This window comes from Salvelinus alpinus, chromosome 4 (genome assembly GCF_045679555.1).
Source record: "Salvelinus alpinus chromosome 4, SLU_Salpinus.1, whole genome shotgun sequence".
Classification (NCBI taxonomy): Eukaryota; Metazoa; Chordata; class Actinopteri; order Salmoniformes; family Salmonidae; genus Salvelinus; species Salvelinus alpinus.
In genome coordinates this window covers 54,313,621-54,333,955 of record NC_092089.1, presented here as the reverse complement: position 1 = coordinate 54,333,955, position 20,335 = coordinate 54,313,621, and the positions used below count along the sequence as shown (strand labels likewise).

Sequence of the window (20,335 nt, the reverse complement as noted above, 5' to 3'; positions counted from 1 at the left end):
TTGAGCAGATTATTAACACAGCTCAAGTAACGTTAATGGACATTTGATCAAATAAACGATATCGAATTTCCATAAGGTTTATACTTTAGGGGCAACATTATTTTAGTAATATTTATACAAGTCTATATGGACTTGAAATGCAGAGGTCCATAAGAATGAAATCCTCTCTGGTGTGTGTTTATTCTGACTGCACACTGGAGTAATCTGCATCTGTTCAAGGGTACCGGGGTTAGCCAGCTCATTTCAGCACCATAGCGAGGCAGCTTAAACCTTGCGTGGGAAGGAGGGACTACAGCGACAATCTTTCCTCTCAAGCAGACGAGGACTCCAACATCATGTAGGCTACATGTTCGTTAAAGGCATTTAGTCATCGATCTATTATGATTATTCTATACAAAGTATTCTGGAATATGAAGACAATTCGACATAATGAATTCTGAAGAAGTAAGTGCTTTTATACATGAATTATTTCCTGAAATACAGTTGTTTATATTAGCTGAGCACACTAAACAGATGCGCTGTGGCTATAGAGAAGGCAATGCTATGCATGCTCCAAATACACATCGCAAAACCTATCACGTTATTTGATTCATCTTCAATATTTCACCGCGATATTGCGAAGAAGCATATTGCAAGGCGTGGAAAGTGTTTTATCTACTTCAAAAACAGCCCTCTTTCTCACACAAAACAGCCTACTGAAATGATTTAACTCCATAACAGCCTATTGGAAATTGTATGTGCCCTATGATACAGTTATATACACTTCTCATGACTAGGTATAGTGAAGAGTGTGTTCTTCCATAACATGATAGGCATTATGTTTGAAAAAGAATTACAGATCATCTGTGGGTTTACGGGATTGCGCACTAATTGGATACGGCTAATCTGTCACTTTAATCGCTTTGTATACATTGAGCAAATTATTTAAACCCAAACAATTGTCAAATTTTAGACTAAGTATTTCTGATAACATCATAAGCATACGTGCCCAGAATGCGCTTGAAACGCCACAAATTACGCACAGGTGGCTGCCGTTTTCTCTATGCAATAATTTGATAGTTTTTAATAATCAGCCCCGATGTGACATCTGATTTGTCAATTATTTCTCATCAGGGATGCTGCGGACTGAGAACGCCGTGGAGAAATTATTGAAGTGAACCAGCGGAAAGAATCGAATGGCTTCTGTAGAGCTGATTTATATAGATAAGGAAGGAAGAGGTAGACAACCCGTTCCTCCCTGCGCCCTTGACTGGGCTCTCTCTATCTCAGCTCCGGGCTGCAAAGGACTGTGTAATTCAGCACCAAGGACGGTTCCCCATAACGGAGGTCCGCATCCTAAACACCGTCACCCTGCGGTGGAGAAGGTCAACGTGTGCTGCGACGAAGAATTAGAGACATCTTTCACCTACGTCGACGAGAATGTGAATTTGCGCCTGGCAAGCCCTGGGAAAAGTGGGGAAAGTATCCACAAATCCTGGTGTAGGCCTAATGACTGCGCGAGCGACATTCGGCCCGAGGGGTTGCATGAGCTCTCCCTAATGTCAGATGATGATCTCGCATCAGAAAATTCGGGGGCATCTGTAGATTACGGTTTTATAAGCGCGGTCACTTTCCTAGTCACCGGGATCTCGTTAGTAATTATATCCTATGCAGTCCCTCGCGAGGTCAAAGTGGACCCGGAGAGCGTGTCCGCGAGGGAGATGGAGAGGCTGGAAATCGAAAGTGCCAGGGTAGGGGCACACCTGGATAGGTGCGTAATAGCAGGGCTTTGTCTACTGACGCTGGGCGGGGTAGTGCTGTCCACTCTGCTAATGATATCTATGTGGAAGGGAGAGATGTACAGGAGAAAAGCCTTTGCATATTCCAAGCACTCAGGGAAACGATATGGCTCCATCAATTTAAAAACGAGATCTAGCCCTAGTCGGTCGTCCGCGCACCTGTCTATGAAGGAAGAGATAGATGAGACCTTGAATTAAAACGCAATCCTGTTGAGAAAAGACTTTGTCTTGTGTTACTAAGACAGAGCAACACAATACAGCATGATGCAGGTACTCCAGGCCCAAAGCGTGCAACCTGAATCTATCAGTCGGTCTACCTACAGAACATTAGCGTAACTGTTAAAATATTAATTTGTTTTAATATTCAAGATGATGAAATATTAATTGTCTTATATTATCATCTCCATATAATTGAATGGACATGCAAGGTATAGGCTTATTTAATCACGTAAGCAAAAAAAATAATTATACAGAATGAATAAGCATGACAACAACAACAAAAAATTATAAAAAACATCTACGTTTTTAAAAAACATGTTATTGGAAATGGAAAATGCTGTGTCACATTTTTCATAGATGAAATCTCTGAGAGATTTCATTTATTATGAAGGTGATACGTGTTTTCTGTGAAAGTGTCCGACAGTCAGTAATATGATGCATACACATATTTTAGAGGGAAAAGTGTCTGTCCCATGAGTTTAGAAAGTGAGATGTATTAGCCTAGTCTAGTGCATCATATCAAATCTGATATGACAGAATCTGCTCAGTGGTGCACATGCTAACAGCCAATGACCTTTTTAACTTCCTCAATGTGGGTGAGCATAATTCTCACTGTGGTTTCTCACTGAGTGTGTATGTGTATGTGTGTGTGTATGGAGGGGGGTCACTTAATCACACATGAAAGACTTGCCCCAGTTTATAAAGCTGTCCTGTAGTGTGCTGTGCTGTGCTGTACTGTACTGTACTGCACAGTTCAAAGAACCTACTTACTTCTAATGTACTGTACCTGCAGTAAATGCAATTATCATACTTGAATGATCACGCAACATGAGAACTCACTGGATCACAATATAACAATGTAATTAATAGGTATCTTTAAGAGAAATAGGGATTTAATTTATAGGCTAGGCCTACGCTACCAATGTTTTTATTATAGGCCACTAATGGACGTACATCCTACAACACTCTAAACCGTATTGTATTCCTTTGAGAAGTCTCAGATATGCCTTTAAAATGTTACTGGAATAGGGATCTATTTCTTTTAACAAACCAGAAATGATGGGTGCAACAAAAATAGAAAATGTTCTATTTAGTTCATAGAACTGTTGGTTGAGAATTATTTTCTTTATGGTGAAGTGAGACACATCACCACTATAATTTGCAATCATCTCTGTATTTGTAGGCCTACTACAGTAGCCCATAAGACAAGAGGCATTGAAAATGGTTCCATCATTGCTCCTCCTCTGATTTCAATTCTTCAAAGCCTTTATTCAGAATCACAAGTGTTTGCCTCCAGGGAAAAGATGCTCTTTGGTTATCACTAGAAACAGCTAAGTCATGTTGTCGTTTTGTGGGGCAAATTCATTTTGTCGGCTATTAATTATGCTTCCATTCGTTTGCCCTGTCATGTGTTTTCCATACTGATCGATGATGCATATACGGTAATGGAATAAAATATACACCCCAAGACCAACAGAAACATGGTAAGACTGTTGTTACTTTAACTGTAATGAGACCCTGTCTTTTGTGACAGTTGCATAGTTATGGCTACTGTGTGGTACAGTAGTACTACAGAAACATACTGGTAGTGTAACTGTACAGTAGCAGACTGATGGTGAAACATAAACTCTTCAACTCACTGCATTACTTGATGCCTGTCCTAAGTACCTTAACATCACACGACCAAGCCTAGTTGGATTATATTTTTAGCAGACGCAATTTACAGTAATGAGTGCATACATTTTCATATGTGTTCATACTGGTCCCCAGTGGGAATCGAATCCACAACCCTGGCATTGCAAGTGCCATGCGCTACCAACTGAGCTACACGGGATGGCAAGTTTATCTCAATCTAAATACCTCCAGTGGAAAAGCACTTTCCTTGTTCCCTCTTCCCTTTTCACTTCTATGATGCATCCCAATAATCTCTCCTTTATTTTGAAGTGTGCACTTCCCTTAATTGATTTGACAGGAAATGACAGTCATAAGAAAATCTTCTAGCCCATGTCTACACCAATCCAATGCTTTTCAATTTGTGGGGAGCAGTGACTGGGAGCACAACTCAGGAAGAAGGAGACATTATTGGGACATACTCCTAATTCTCTGGTCACAGAGGGGTAATGGAAATAGGTATCTGCACCAGAGAAACTGGGTGTTTTGGTAGTTAAAGGAGAATAAAGTGCCAAATCAGAGACATTTCCGGAAGGTTATATAAAAAATATATATATATTTCTGTACATCCAAGATTAATATGTTTGGAAGCAAGGGGATGAAGAGGGGAGAGGCCACAAGATGCAAGGAAAGATAATAGAGAATGCTTTCTCAATTTCGATTTGCTCAATTCCTCACATCCTTTCTCTTTGCCAAATCGATTCCTCCCATTCGATCTCTTTCCCTTCCAACCCTATTGAAGGAGAAGGTCTAAGGTCCCTCTCCTCCGACTTAATTCTCCCATACATTTTCAAAAGGAGGTGAGGTGGAGGATGTGAGAGATCCCTTCCTCCTTGTTGACATAGAGCTGTAAGAGCTCCCACCATGCCTTCATCTTTCTGCCATCCAAATGTCTCTAAGGGAATTGATCAGGGATTTGCTCAGTGCGACAGCATTTTATAAGTCAAGCTCAAGTGTATTTCCAGAGGTTTCATGCATAAGCTCTTTATCCGTGAGAGAGAGCGCTACACAGCTAAGACACACTGATTGATATTTTGTAGGTCCCTGTGTTAGAAGATCTATCCAGGTAAGACAGGATCTGAGACAAGAGAGAGGGGCTGAGCTGCCATTAGCCTTAATTTCCCAAGTGTACATGTACATAAATGATGTGCCGTCATGTATGTTAATTCACCAGTGTTTGTGTGTCGGCGTGTATGTGTGTGTGCATGCGTCTGTGTGTGTATGCATGCATAGGGGGTTCATGCGCTTAAGTATATGTGTGTGCATGTGTGTGTGTATCTGTATGAGGGTGAGACAGGCAGAGGTCCGTTCCTCTGCCATACAACTGATTTATATGGCTTTTGTGAGGTGAGCTCGCCCTTCATCTCAGGCGTATGGTAAGCGACTCAGGAAAAGTTTCCATTTCTATTGATTGCTCATGAGGGACACAATAAAGGCAAACACTCCAGGGACGTGACTTCGCTCTTGGCCACTCTCACCAGCCTTACTCAGAGGGGGTATTTTTAATAAGAGTGCATAATGCATTTTTCTGGAACGTTTACAAGCTGTTACTTACATTAGTTGGAGTATCTTATTGTATTGTGAATTTAATCCAGAAAGCTTTTTGCTCAGAATACACCACTAAGCCCTCCCGTGTTTTGCATTTAGAATGCGAAACATCGATTCCATTGTTCAGCCCATGTAGGCCCTCTTGCATATTTTTCATGTTTGCATGAAATTAGTTCTAAAGCTCTTTGGAAATCCAGGTTTATGTTGACATGGCCTCTTAAAGCACACCTCATTTTGAATCGTACCCGAACCTCTATGCCCTTCTATTTCAGAATACCCAGTGGTTCAGCAATGTATTATATGGCGTATTAGAGAGACATTCTTAAAATCAAAAGGCAACGCGTGCAGCTCTATGTCAAATCGATTTTCACTTCTACAACTTCTGGTTGTCTGTGTTCTGCTTCATTGACATTGAGGCGGTCGAGGGTAGCGGCACTCTGTCACTCGCTCCGTAGCCAAATGCACTGAGCTCTTTGAGCTGCGTCATCCCTCAGCCCCACAATCAAGTCTGGCACAGTCATTTCCTGTGTTGTCCTTGGCACTTCCAATCACTTTCTTCTACAGCTGAAACTATCAGTCGGCCTGCCTCCTTCTGCCTACTCTGTGCTGTGGCATCTAGTCCAAAAGGAAATGAGGTTATTGTTTCGGTCAATTTTACCCACTTAACCAATGTAAGCAAGAAGGAAATGCCATGGTGCACATGTGTGCTTATTTCAAATGCAGAAGGAGAGTAGAATTGCAAAGCGGGCAAATTGAAAATTGGATGAGCAGTAGTGTAATATATGCTGTTTGCTACGACACTGGCCATAATACTCATACCAGTGTGGTGGTTAAAGAGTACCGTAGGAATTCATGTGGATATAAAAGCCTGCTTGTAAAGGCCAAAATGCAATATTGGTACCATTTGTGACACTTAGCATACAGTGCCTTCGGAAAGTATTCAGACCCCTTGACTTTTTCCACATTTTGTTAGGTTACAGCTTTTTTTTTCTAAAATACATATTTTTTAAATACTCAGCAGTCTACACACAATACCCCATAAATGACCAAGCGAAAACAGGTTTTTAGAAATGTTTGCAAATGTATTAAAAATAAAAAACAGAAATATAGAAATGAGATACAAGATTCTCTGGTCTGATGAAACCAAGATTGAATTCTTTGGCCTGATTGCCAAGCATCACGTCTGGAGTAAACCTGGCACCATCCCTAGGGTGAAGCATGGTGATGGCAGCATCATGCTGTGGGGATGTTTTTCAGCGGCAGGGACTAGTCAGGGTCGAGGGAAAGATGAACGGAGCAAAGTACAGAGAGATAATTGATGAAAACCTGCTCCGACTGGGGGCAACATTGCATTTCCAACAGGACAACGACCCTTAGCAAACAGCCAAGACTGGACTTGAACCCGATCAAACATCTCTGAAGAGAGCTGAAAATAGCTGTTCAGAAATGGTCCCCATCCAACCTGACAGAGCTTGAGAGGATCTGCAGAGAAGAATGGGAGAAACTCCACAAATACAGGTGTGCCAAGCTTGTAGTGTCATACCCAAGAATAATCTATGATGTAATCGCTGCCAAAGGTGCTTCAACAAAGTACTGAGTAAAGGTTCTGAATACTTACAGTACCAGTCAGAAGTTTGGACACACCTACTCATTCAAGGGTTTTTCTTTATTTTTACTGTTTTCTACATTATAGAATAATAGTGAAGATATCAAAACTATGAAATAACACATATGGAATCATGTAGTAACCAAAAAAGTGTTAAACAAATCAAATCATATATTTTACATTTGAGATTCTTCAAAGTAGCCACCCTTAGCCTTGATGACAGCTTTGCACACTCTTGGCATTCTCTTAACCAGCTTCACCTGGAATGGAAACATTTCTAAAAAACTGTTTTTGCTTTGTTGTTATGGGGTATTGTGTGTTGATTGATGAGGGGGGAAAATTTTTATACATTTAAAAAAAAATCTGTAATGTAACAAAATGTGTAAAAATTTGCTTTGCTGGCTCTCCTGTATGGCACAAATCAGAGATGAACGTCTTTCCATTTTACACTTTGATTCCTATTTGTGTTAAGTTGCTAATGCGATTGTGCGTTGTGGCCTCTCATATGAGTGTATCAGCCTCTACGTTGTACCACTTCCCACTGGGCAAAAAGTGGTTGAATCAACGTTGTTTCCACGTAATTTCAACAGAAAATGAAATGTGATGACGTTGAATCAACACGGAAAATTTCATATTTTTTCATACAGCTGGTATTGTAATCTAGCCATTAAAATGTTAACTTGTACTCCATCGCAGTGAAAAATATATTTTTTATTTCAAAGTTGATCTTACTGCACCATCAAAGGCATATTCAGAAATGTATTGCATATGTTGCTGTTAAATGAATGTTGGCGTCATCTTGCAAGAGAGTTTGTCATAATAACAATGTACCTTACGGTCTTTTTTTCACCCATCTTTGAACATAAATCCAATGACATGGTGACCATTTTTTGTTGATGTCACATTGAATTCACATTAGTTGACACCTCAAAGAAATGCAAAACAAAACTAGACATTGAACGGATGTCTGTGCCCAGCAGTGGAGGCTTGTGGGAGGAGCTATAGGAGGACTGACTCATTATAATGGCTGGAATGGAATGAAAGGAACGAAGTCAAACATGTGGTTTCTATATGCTTGATGTGTTTGATACTGTTCCAGCCATTACAATGAGCCCATCATCCTATAGCTCCTCCCACCAGCCACCACTTGTGTCCAGCCGGTTGTTACATTTGCCTTTGATTACGGCTAAGAATGATTGCTCCCGAGTTCGGTGTACTTAAATAGTGGAAGGTAAAAATGACAGTAAAAATGACAAAGGCTGTTTGCACACATCAATCGTTAGGAAGCCTACAGATGGGAATACCATTCTGAGTCCAGACAGCTTTCACCCCAAAAGGCTAAAAGAGAACATTCCATATGGCCAATTCCAAAGAGTCCGCAGAATTTGCGATCAGGTAACTGACTACAGTGTCAAATCTGCTGAATTGGAGATTCACTTCTTGAATCGGGGCTACAGCACTCAGGTCCTGAAAGATGCAGTTACAGTAGGGCCGGATGACTTGACAGAGAGAACTTGTTAGCAAAGGGGAGTGCCTCGTGATACGTCAGAGTGTACTTTTTTACAAAATACAGCAGAAAACATTAAAAGAACAATTAAAAATAATTTGTGAATCATCCAAAGCGATATGCTACTATGCCAAGTCTTCCAAGAGCCACCAGTCATAAGCTTTAAGAGATGTCCTACCTAAATTACAAATTAGTCCACTCTCAAAAAACCCAAGGGCTTTTTGAAATGCAACCAGTGGAGCCATTGCGGAAATATGGCACATAAAACAATTTTGATGATACTCTAAAATGGAGTATCAAGTCAAGCATTTCATTAACTGCAAAACCACTCATGTCATCTACAGATTGGAATGTCCACAGTGCAAGGTGTTCTACATTAGACGGACAAAGAGACGCCTTCAAGACCGCTTATGGGAACACAAGAACGCCATACTGGTAGGCAATGAAGACTACCCCATGGCAAGGCACTCCAAGTCCTTACACCATGGCAACCACGCCTCCCTACAAGCTATGGGTATTGATCTTCCAGCCTCAATTAGAAAAGGGGGCCGTCTTAAACAGCTGAACAAAAGGGAACGTTTTGGGATTTACAAACTGCAGGCCACAAAGTACCCTGGTTTAAATGAAGATATGGATTTGTCACCTTTCCTTTAGGGTCATGATAGGTCCATTTGCTCTCATCTAGTGGACATTTTGCTCTATTGCCCTCAGCTATGTTTAGACTGTTGTTGTCCATGTTTGCTGTGTTCTAGTGTACTGTGGAATAGATGGTTCTCCTATTCTTGGCACTTTGCCAAGTCATATTTAATGTTAGAACTACCTTTGTAGGGGTTCTGATGCTTCTAGCTTTGAGTTGAATTTTTTTGATAACATACCTACAGTATTTCACTTTTTAATGTGTATAGTATTGCTTACCTGGTGTTGTCCAATGAATTCTGTAGCCACAAAAGCTGTTCAAAAGAGGACATTGTATTATCATGTCTTTGTACTCCCTGACGAATGCCATGCAGCCGAAACGCATCGGAGTTTTTAAACTTTGTTTCCATTGAACATGCCATACAAATAAGGCATTTTAATAAATTATATGAAGAGTGCCTTGGTCCTTCTTTCTTTTAGATGACCAAACCCCTTTTACCAAAGAGCACCTTCTGTCTACCAAAATCTACCATTGTGTACCTAAGCAGCGTTTCCCTTCCTCCTCTTTTTTTCTACATGCGGTTTGATGTGTTTGATACTTCCAGCCATTACAGTGAGCCCATCCTCCTATAGCTTCTCCCACCAGCCACCACTGGTGTCCGGTGGGTCATTACATTTGCCTTTAATTACGACTAAGAATGATTGCTCCCAAGTTTGGTGTTCTTAATTAGTGGAGTGGAAAGCTTTTAGAAAGCTATCAGCGTGCCAGAAGAATGATGTGTCTCATCTTAACTCACAGTGCCTGGAGCAACATCTGAAGAACAATACAACACAAATGAACTAGCATCCTGAGCAATTTGGCATGTTGAAGTGTGTGTGTGTGTGTGTGTGTGTGTGTCTGTGTGTCTGTGCGAGTGAGCATGCGCGCGTGCGAGCAGGCACAGGAGAGAGGGAGATAATTAGTATAACTTAGTTGGTGTTTGTAATTGGAAGCCCTCTCTGAAATCCCCAACTGAGCTCCATGTTTGTGGTTAGCAGCACCTCTGATGCATTGTTCAAGGCTCTACAATATGGCTTGCTGACGAAGAGGAGTCAGAGATCAAATCAGCTCTGTTTAGACTGGGAGACGCCTTGCTGCTGTTAGACAATAGGCCCTGGATACCTGCATAGAGTTAGGGGTCGGCCCGAGAGCCTGGGCAAGATTGAGAGAAACAGACCGTCCAGTCCAGGGCTGATTGTTTGCGCGTTATTTCATTTGCTCCCAGTGTTGTTTTTCTGGAGAGAAGTGGACTGATGAAGAGAGATGATACACACTGGTCTGGTGGGAGAGTGCCAGTTAACAGTATGTGATGTGGAGAGTGAGATACCAACAGGCCGAACACTAACACACTATTACCCTTTATAACTACTGAGCCAAGCAGAGCTGATATGTACTGTGATGGCCTGGTTACACATCCACTATAGTTGGTGCTGAACGGTGCTGGACAGGACAATTTCTTTATAAAATATCTGAGCCAGCACAGTCCGGGTCTCTCTCTTTCTGACTCACTCACTCACTCACTCACTCACTCACTCACTCACTCACTCACTCACTCACTCACTCACTCACTCCTTCACTCACTCCTTCACTCCTTCACTCACTCCTTCACTCACTCACTCACTCACTCGCTCACTCACTCACTCACTCACTCACTCACTCACTCACTCACTCACTCACTCACTCACTCACTCACTCACACTCTAAACACAGATTACCTACATATATCTCCCATTTCGTCATGTTTCTCAACTCAACGGATCAAACTATATCACACATACAGTAAAGTACTATCATCCATTATCTTGTCATGGTGATTGTTCCAAATATAACCACAAGATGGCAGCATTAGACCTAAAAAAAAAAACACAATCATGCTTTTCCAAATCAAATCAAATCAAATTTTATTGGTCACATACACATGGTTAGCAGATGTTATTGCGAGTGTAGCGAAATGCTTACACTTCTAGATCCGATAGTGCAGCAGTATCTAACAGGAAATATCTAACAATTCCACAACAAAACCTAATATCTAACAAATTCCACAACAAAACCTAATACACACAATTTTTTTTTTAAATCACCTTTATTTAACCAGGTAGGCCAGTTGAGAACAAGTTCATTTACAGCTGCGACCTGTACAAGATAAAGCAAAGCAGTGCGACAAAAACAACAACACAGTTACACATAAACAAACGTACAGTCAATAACACAATAGAAAAATATATGTACAGTGTGTGCAAATGTAGAAGAGTAGGGAAGTAAGAAAATAAATAGGCCATAGAGGCGAAATAATTACAATTTAGCATTAACACTGGAGTGATAGATGTGCAGATGATGATGTGCAAGTTGAGATACTGGGGTGCAAAAGAGCAAGAGGATAAATAACAATATGGGGATGAGGTAGTTGGGTGTGCTATTTACAGATTGGCTGTGTACAGTATGGGGATGAGGTAGTTGGGTGTGCTATTTACAGATTGGCTGTGTACAGGTACAGTGATCGGTAAGCTGCTCTGACAGCTGATGCTTAAAGTTAGAGAGGGAGATATGAGACTCCAGCTTCAGTGATGTTTGCAATTCGTTCCAGTCATTGGCAGCAGATAACTGTAAGGAAAAGCGGCCAAATGAACTGTTGGCTTTGGGGGTGACCAGTGAAATATACCTGCTGGAGCACGTGCTACGGGTGGGTGCTGCTATGGTGACCAGTGAGCTGATATAATGCGGGGCTTTACCTAGCAAAGACTTATAGATGACCTGGAGCCGGTGGGTTTGGCAACGAATATGTAGTGATGGCCAGCCAACGAGAGTATACAGGTCGCAGTGGTGGGTAGTATATGGGACTTTGGTGACAAAACGGATGACACTGTGATAGACTACATCCAATTTGCTGAGTAGAGTGTTGGAGGCTATTTTGTAAATGACATCGCCGAAGTCAAGGATCGGTAGGATAGTCATTTTTACGAGGGTATGTTTGGCAGCGTGAGTGAAGGAGGCTTTGTTGCGAAATAGGAAGCTGATTCTAGATTTAATTTTGGATTGGAGATGCTTAATGTGAGTCTGGAAGGAGAGTTTACAGTCTCACCAGACACCTAGGTTTTTGTAGTTGTCCACATATTCTAAGCCAGAACCGTCCAGACTAATGATGCTAGTCGGGCGGCCGGGTGTGGGCAACAATTGGTTGAAGAGCATGCATTTAGTTTTACTAGCATTTAACAGCAGTTGGAGGCCACGGAAGGAGTGTTGTATGGCATTGAAGCTTGTTTGGAAGTTTGTTAACACAGTGTCCAAAGAAGGGCCAGATGTATACAGAATGGTGTCGTCTGCGTAGAGGTGGATCAGAGAATCATCACCACCTAGGGGCGTCCCGTCAAGAAGTCCAGGACCCAGTTGCACAGGGCGGGGTCGAGACCCAGGGTCTCAAGCTAAATGATGAGTTTGAGGGTACTATGGTGTTGAATGCGGAGCTGTAGTCAATGAACAGCATTCTTACATAGGTATTCCTCTTGTCCAGATGGGTTAGGGCAGTGTGCAGTGTGATGGCGATTGCATCGTCTGTGGACCTATTGGGGTGGTAAGCAAATTGGATTGGGTCTACGTGACAGGTAGGGTGTAGGTGATATGATCCTTGACTAGTCTCTCAAAGCACCTCATGATGACAGACGTGAGTGCTACGGGGCGATAGTCATTTTGTTCAGTTACCTTAGCTTTCCTGGGAACAGGAACAATGGTGGCCATCTTGAAGCATGTGGGGACAGCAGAGTAGGATAGGGATTGATTGAATATGTCCGTAAACACACCAGCCAACTGGTCTGCACATGCTCTGAGGATAAGGCTAGGGATGCCGTCTGGGCCCGCAGCCTTGCGAGGGTTAACACGTTTAAATGTTTTGCTCACGTCGGCCACGGAGAAGGAGAGCCTACAGTCTTTGGTAGCGGGCCGTGTCGGTGGCACTGTATTGTCCTCAAAGCACGCAAAGAAGTTGTTTAATTTGTTGAGAGCAAGACGTCAATGTCCGCGACGGGGCTGGTTTTCTTTTTGTAATCCGTGATTGTCTGCAGACCCTGCCGCATACGTCTCTTGTTTGAGCCGTTGAATTTCCGACTCCACTTTGTCTCTATACTGACGCTTTGTTTGTTTGATTGCCTTACGGAGGGAATAACTACACTGTTTGTATTCGGCCATGTTTCCAGTCGCCTTGCCTTGATTAAATGCGGTGGCAATAACCCACAGTTTCTGGTTAGGGAAGGTTTTAATAGTCACAGTGGGTACAACATCTCCTATACACTTCCTTATAAACTCACTCACCGAGTCATACATCAATGTTATTGTCTGAGGCTACCCGGGACATATCCCAGTCCACGTGATCGAAGCAATCTTGAAGCGTGGAATCCGATAGGTCAGACCAGTGTTGGATAGACCTAAGCACGGGTGCTTCCTGTTTTAGTTTCTGCCTATAGGAGGGGAGCACCAAGATGGAGTCATGGTCAGATTTACCAAAAGGAGGGCGGGGGAGGGCCTTGTATGCATCGCAGAAGTTAGAGTAGCAGTGGTCGAGTGTGTCACTCGCTCGTGTACTGCAATCGATATGCTGATAGAATTTAGGTAACCTTGTTCTCAAATTAGCTTTGTCAAAATCCCCAGCTACAATAAATGCAGACTCAGGATATATGGTTTCCATAAAGTCCAGTGAAGTTACTTGATGGCCGTCTTGGTATCCGCTTGCGGGGGGATATACACGGTTGTGACAATAACCGAGGAGACTTCTCTTGGGAGATAATACGATCGGCATTTGATTGTGAGGAATTCTAGGTCAGGTGAACAAAAGGACTTCAGTTCTTGTATGTTGTTACAATTACAGATACATCCCTGCCCTTCTTCTTCCCGGAGAGATGTTTGTTCCTGTCGGCGCGATGCACTGAAAATTCCGTTGGCTGAAAATTCCGTTGGCTGTATGGACTCCAACAGCATGTCCCCAGCTAGCCATGTCTCCGTGAAACAGAGTATGTTACAAACCCAGATATCTATTTTAAAAGCAGCTGTTGCCCTAATTTTGTTGACTTTGTTAACTAGGGACTGGACATTAGCAAGTAATATATTCGGAAGCAGTGGGTGGTGTGCGCGCATCCGAAGCCTCACTAGAAGACCGCTCTGGCACCCTCTCCGCCTCCAACGACGTTGTTTTGGGTCGGCCTCTGGAATCAGTTCAAATACCCTGGGAGGTGCAGATAAAGGATCTGCTTTGGGAAAGTCGTATTCCTGGTCGTAGTGCTGGTTGTGCTGGTTGACGTCTCTCTGATATCCAACAGTTCTTCCCAGCTGTATTTAATAAGGTTTTCTGAGATAACAACATAAGAAATAATACATTAAAAAACTAAATATTGCACAGGACTTGAAGCGAAGCTGCCATCTCTATCGGCGCCATCTTGGGGGAGACTTGCTCGAACATACAAGATGTCTCGAGTTGAAAGGAATAAATTGCAATTGTTTGAATAATTTTTTGTTCTCTCTCTCTCACTCAGGATGAGTCACGCTTTCAGTTAAAGGTTTAAACCAACGGGATTCTGAGCAGGTCAAACAAGAACCAACTCCTCTTCAACAGGGGTGTCAAACTCATTCCATGGAGGGCCTAGTGTTTACGGGTTTTAGTTTTTTTCTCATTCAATTAACCCTTGTGTAGTCTTAACATTCTGTATACTCCCCTTGTCCTAAGGGTAGAAAATGACCCGCCTTCACTAAACCCCTAAAATAAAGAAGTTTTATTGAATTTTAAACCCCAAATCTATTTTGCATGAAGGAACAACCTGTCATTCATCACAAACTTTGTGAATATCTGGGTTTTCCCTCTTCACAATTTCTCTCTCTTCTCTCTCCTCTCTTGCTCTCGTTCTCTCTCACTCTCTCTCCCTCTAACAGTTTCTTCTTATCTTACTGCTGTTGGAATGAGTTGTTTTTGCACTGATATAGATAAGACCGGTGATCTGATGTCTTTAACGTAATAACATCTCCATCTCCACCCTGCCCCCCTCTGAGGTCTACTGGAGGAAGGAGCCCCTTTGCGGGAAACAGTAGCATACAATCACATCTGCTCCCATCTCAGGTTTCCTAGTGGCACAGTCAGAGACGTGATGCATACTCATCACTCTAACCTTCAGCCAGCTCCCTGGCCCGCACTTCACAGTAACACAGATAGAGAGGGAGGGAGAGGGGGAAGGGGAGAGAGAGGGAGAGAGAGCGTGATAGAGATATGACGTGAGGAGTGGAAAGATGATATGTACAAGCAGTGGCGATTTTAGCATGTATATCTTGGTGAGGCAAAAGTTTAAAAAAAAAAGTGGGATGCATGCCAGCAAAGCCACTATACAACACAACACTAAACAATACATTAATTGCACTATACCACTGCTACACCTGGCTATCAGCAGAGCCTTGTCTGGCAGCAAAACAGATCATTCAGCCTCATTTACTGCCTTTAAAACAACATAGCTGATATGGCTGACTTGCTTAAACAAATGTGGTTTCTAATGACAATTGAGATGTACAAACTATGGCATAAGGGGACGACGAGCGTATAAGAGGCAATCCGTAATTTTGATTAAGACATTAATGAGCGAGCTAGGATGGATGTCTTTCATATCTCCCGTGCATATTACCTCATTTATGCAGCAGCATACAATACATTTTTGGACTCACCTTGTTGTGCTGTGCTCACTTGAACAGGAAGGTGGCGGGGCGGTCCTTCGTGGGCAAATTTTGTCATCAAACTTTGTCATGAATGTCTGTCAGTCTCTGGATTTATGGTGCTTTCAAGACAACTGGGAACTCGAGGGAAAAAAAGTTGAATCATGATGACATCAGTGATCTTCAGGCCGTAGCTCTAGAAAGAGGCCCGAGTTCCCGATTTACAATTCCGAGTTGGATGAAAGTTCAAAATGTATTTCCCCAGTCGTAGATTGTTTTTCTCGAGTTCCAAGTTGCCTTGAACTCACTAAGGTCAGATTTTGCAGTTCCGAGTTAACAGTTGTTTTGTGCGCGGCACAAATCTTGCTTCTTTGACAGCATGGCCAATGTTGAATGTTTATAAATTTGAACTAGGAAAAGAGACCCTTAATCTTAGACTTGGGACCACACAGCCACAGCCACTCCACTGAATAGCAGACTAATGATTGTTTTGCAATGTTTGCAGTTAGCCACTAATTCCTTCCAAGCCACTTATTGTTGAATTTGCGATCTCCAACTTGTTGTATAATGTTTATGTCCAATGGCCAATGAGCACCAATACATTTTATCGATAATTTCTCTTCATTATTTCTCTTCATATGACAAGGATTAAAAATAATTTGCCAGTAGATTGTTGACTTGATTCATGATGATGACTGCTCGCTAAGATTTTGAAAGTATGATGTTGATTCCAATCAAAGCTTCTGTAGATATAACGTGATTTGATGTAATTTTATCTGTGGCCAATGACCTTGAGCCTTCTTGGATGGGCACTTCTAATGTAACTCTATGGCAGCACCCAAAGGGCTAGAATTTTCGATGTCTACCCTTAGACTTAGCGGTGACGTCGTGTCCCCAAAAGTGACAGAACACTGAGCCAATCACGGCTCAACGCTCCATATTTTATGCTGGCTTGCCCCACCACCACAAAAAGCACTATGCTAGGCTGAAACACCTGCATTTGGGATTTCTTTTGGGTTTTTTTGCTAACAATGTGAGGCACAAAACAGGTGTTGCCACTGTGTACTGTACAAGTATATGCTCCAGATAAAAGAAGACATTGACACAATAAAGCAGTCGAGAGGTCTTTGTGAAGATGCCTTTGTCCTGACATCATTGTTAAACTACCTGATATTGTATTCTGTCCCTTACCCCCCGAACAATAAAAACATCTGGGCCTGGTGGATACCAGCTGGAGCTGCTCTCCCAGACTTTGCCCTGCCAAGGTTTCATGCATAGAGTGTTGGTGTGCACTGTGACTAGCTTCTAAAGTCAATACCTCCCAAAATAGATCCATGTTAAATGAAGGGGCTGGCTATTAGAAAGGTTTTAGAGAGGGCCCCAGCTAGCACATTTGGTTCCTTGGAAGTTGTGGGAATGTACATTTCCCATTGGTTCTGGGAACGAAGCAACACGTTTTTAAAATGTTCTGAGAACGGAAGTAAATATTTTCCCTGTTCTGTGAACTTTTTGTATATTTTGGGGGGTAAAAATAGGTGGTGGATCAGTTTTAATATTGCAAATGTAATTGTCTACATAATTTCCAATCCCCCATTTTATTTTTTAACTGTGCTGTGATGTTTCACAAACATTCTGAACCTTTCTATTCTCATAGTTTCTATAGATTGTAAATTAAAGATAAACATTTTTGCTAAGAGTATTATTATATTATTGGATCGATTAACTATGACTTTTCAGATCACCCAGAAGTGCTATTTGCAGAGTTACCTCCAAGTAAATGTTGCAATTCTTCAGCCATTCCTGAACCTGCAACCAAAAACAAGCTACATATGGACAGTACCAAAATAAAGTATTAGTGGAGGCTCCTCAGAGGAGGAAGGGGAGGACCATCCTCCTCAGTGAACTTCATAAAAATGTAAATGGTAAAACATTAAAAAAGTTATCATTTTTAGATAAAACTATACTAAATATAATTGCATCACCAAATAATTGATTAAAACACCCTATTTTGCAAAGAAGGTCTACAGTAGCCTCAACAGCACTCTGTAGGATAGCACCATGGTGTAGCCGGAGGACAACTAGCTTCCGTCCAATACAAAACCTAGGAGGCTCATGGTTCTCACCCCCTTCCATAGACTTACACAGTAATTATGACAAATTCTGGAGGATGTCCTCCAGCCTATCAGAGATCTTGCAGCATGAACTGACTTGTTGTCCACCTAATCAAAGGATCAGATAATTAATCTAGTACTGAAAGCGTAAACTACAGCTAGCTAGCACTGCAGTGTATAAAATGTGGTGAGTAGTTGACTCCAAGAGTGAAAGACAATAGTTAAACAGTTTTGAACCATTTCACTTATTCCAAAATGAAGGAGAAGCACGAGAGAAATAGAGAGAGAGAGTGATTTCATAATTTTTTTCCACTTTCAGTTTCACTTACTTAGCTAGCAAATGCAGCTAGCTAGTTTAGCCTACTGAAACACCCTGCTCAAAGCAACAGAGAGATGCTATGTTAGCTAGCTGGCTATGACTTTCCAATACAACACTGGAACTCTTCCAAGTCAAGGTAAGCTTTTGGTATTACTAATATATTGCCACCGGGGCCCGCCGGTGTAACTGCTTACTGACTGTACACTGTAACGTTACTGCATAATTGCATGATGGTGACAATGATGTAGGCTGTGTGTTTCGGCTGATGTCTTGTGTATTGAAGTCCACAAGCGAAGGGAAGAGGTGAGAGGAGGAGAGATGCGAGAAGGAATACAACGTGGCTGCTATGAAAGTGAACTGTTTTTACGCATGATCAGGTGTGTATTCATTCCGGCAATTCTGTTGAAAATCGTTTCTTAAATGGAATCAAACGGAACAAAACAGGGATAAACATACCTGAATTTGTCCAATACAAACTCTCGTTTGCAACTGTTGGACTAATGATTACACCCTATATCAGGTAGATGCAGGAAAGAGTGCGCAAGGCGGTATTGAATGTCACTGTTTGATGATCTAATGATTCTGTCTCTTCACAGCAAAATCTGCAAAGCTGGGATGGTTGTATCCCCCATATGTATAACATTCTATTGGTTGCAAGAATTGTGTGTAATCATTTTAATTGAAAAACGATGTTTTGAATCCGGCGTCGTTTTGTGTATCGGTTCATAAACCATGTGCCATGGAATTGGTATATCAAAAATCTCTTTCCAACTATTTTGCAATCTGTATGTCACAGCTGTACATTTTTTGGTCCTTAAATGAAACTGGTATACTTTCTTACTTGACAATTTTCTGTAACCAATACTGGTCTTTAATGCAGGGCCAACAGACAAGTTCCTTACTTTCTCCCCATCCCACTTGCATCTTAAAACATTTTTTTATCAATTTGTATATTTGAGTTTAACCATATTTTTTGTTGTAATACATGTCTTTTCTGGTGGATTAAAATTAAATTGCAACCAACGTTCTATGGCTTGTTCTAAAATTAGCAACATTTTGGAGATTATTTCATTTTCAAATAACCTAAAGAGAGAGGTGGTAATCTGAATAAAGGGGAAAAAAGCCATTCTTGAACATGGGTGAGCCGTTTTTACTAATATGCTAGAGAACCAGTTCGGATTTATGTATAGCTTTTGTATGGCTGAAGCCTTTAGTGAGAGGTCTAATGCTTTACTATGTAATAATTTCTGCCCTCCGAATGCATATTCATTATTTAAATAGGCCCGTTAAATTCTGTCTGGCTTGCGCTTCCAAAATGTTTTTTATATATTTTGCTCATATAGTTTAAAAAACAAGTCGTTAGGTGTAGTTAGGACCATAAGCAAATAGGTAAACTGGGATATGACTAAAGAGGAGATTTTAAATCAGGGAGATTTTTCCACAAATACACAATGATTTGTCTTTCCATGGTAGAAGATCTTATCTATTTTTAGTAACTTTCTATTGAAATGTTTTGGAGTGAGATCATTTCTTTCTTTTGGGATATGAATACTGAGAATGTCCACTTCACCGTCAGACCATTTTATTGGTAAACTACACGGTATTGTAAAAGTTGTATTATTTTGTGATCAAATACGTAATATAGTACAATTATCATAATTTGGTTGTAATCCAGAGAGGTTAGAAAAAGTATCTAGATCCTCTATGAGGCTGTGGAGGGATCCAAATTGTGGATTAAAGAAAACATGAATGATCAGTGTACAATGACACCTTTGTTTTTAATCCCTGGATTTCTAGCCTCTTGATATTATTGTTGGATCTGATTTTAATAGCTGATACTTCGATGGCCATAATAAATAGATATGCTGATAGTGGACAACCTTTTTTGCTCCTCTTGACAGTTTAATACTTTCTGAGAAGTATTATTTACTATTTTACACATAGGGTTACTACAGTACATTTGGAAAGTATTCAGACCCCTTTCCTTTTTCCACATTTTGTTAACGTTACAGCCTTATTCTAAAATTCATTAAATACACTTTATTCCACATCAATCTATACACAATACCCCATAATGACAAAGCAAAAACAAGTTTTTAGAAATGTTTGCAAATTTAGTACAAATTTAAACAGAAATGCCTAATTTACATAGATATCCAGACTCGAAATTGAGCTCAGGTGGATCCTGATTCCATTGATCATCCTTGAGATGTTTCCACAACTTG

The 20,335-nt window shown here is 41.2% G+C and overlaps 1 protein-coding gene across 1 annotated transcript; it reads left to right on the top strand.

The window, feature by feature from the left end:
* The first annotated feature begins 288 nt into the window (after positions 1 to 288).
* LOC139573960 (transmembrane protein 74-like) lies at positions 289 to 1,986 on the top strand. Its single transcript, XM_071397979.1, has 2 exons — positions 289 to 444; positions 1,114 to 1,986. The coding sequence occupies exon 2, from the start codon at positions 1,176 to 1,178 to the stop codon at positions 1,974 to 1,976; it is 801 nt and encodes a 266-aa protein (XP_071254080.1). The 5' UTR covers positions 289 to 444; positions 1,114 to 1,175; the 3' UTR covers positions 1,977 to 1,986.
* The last annotated feature ends 18,349 nt before the right edge of the window (positions 1,987 to 20,335 follow it).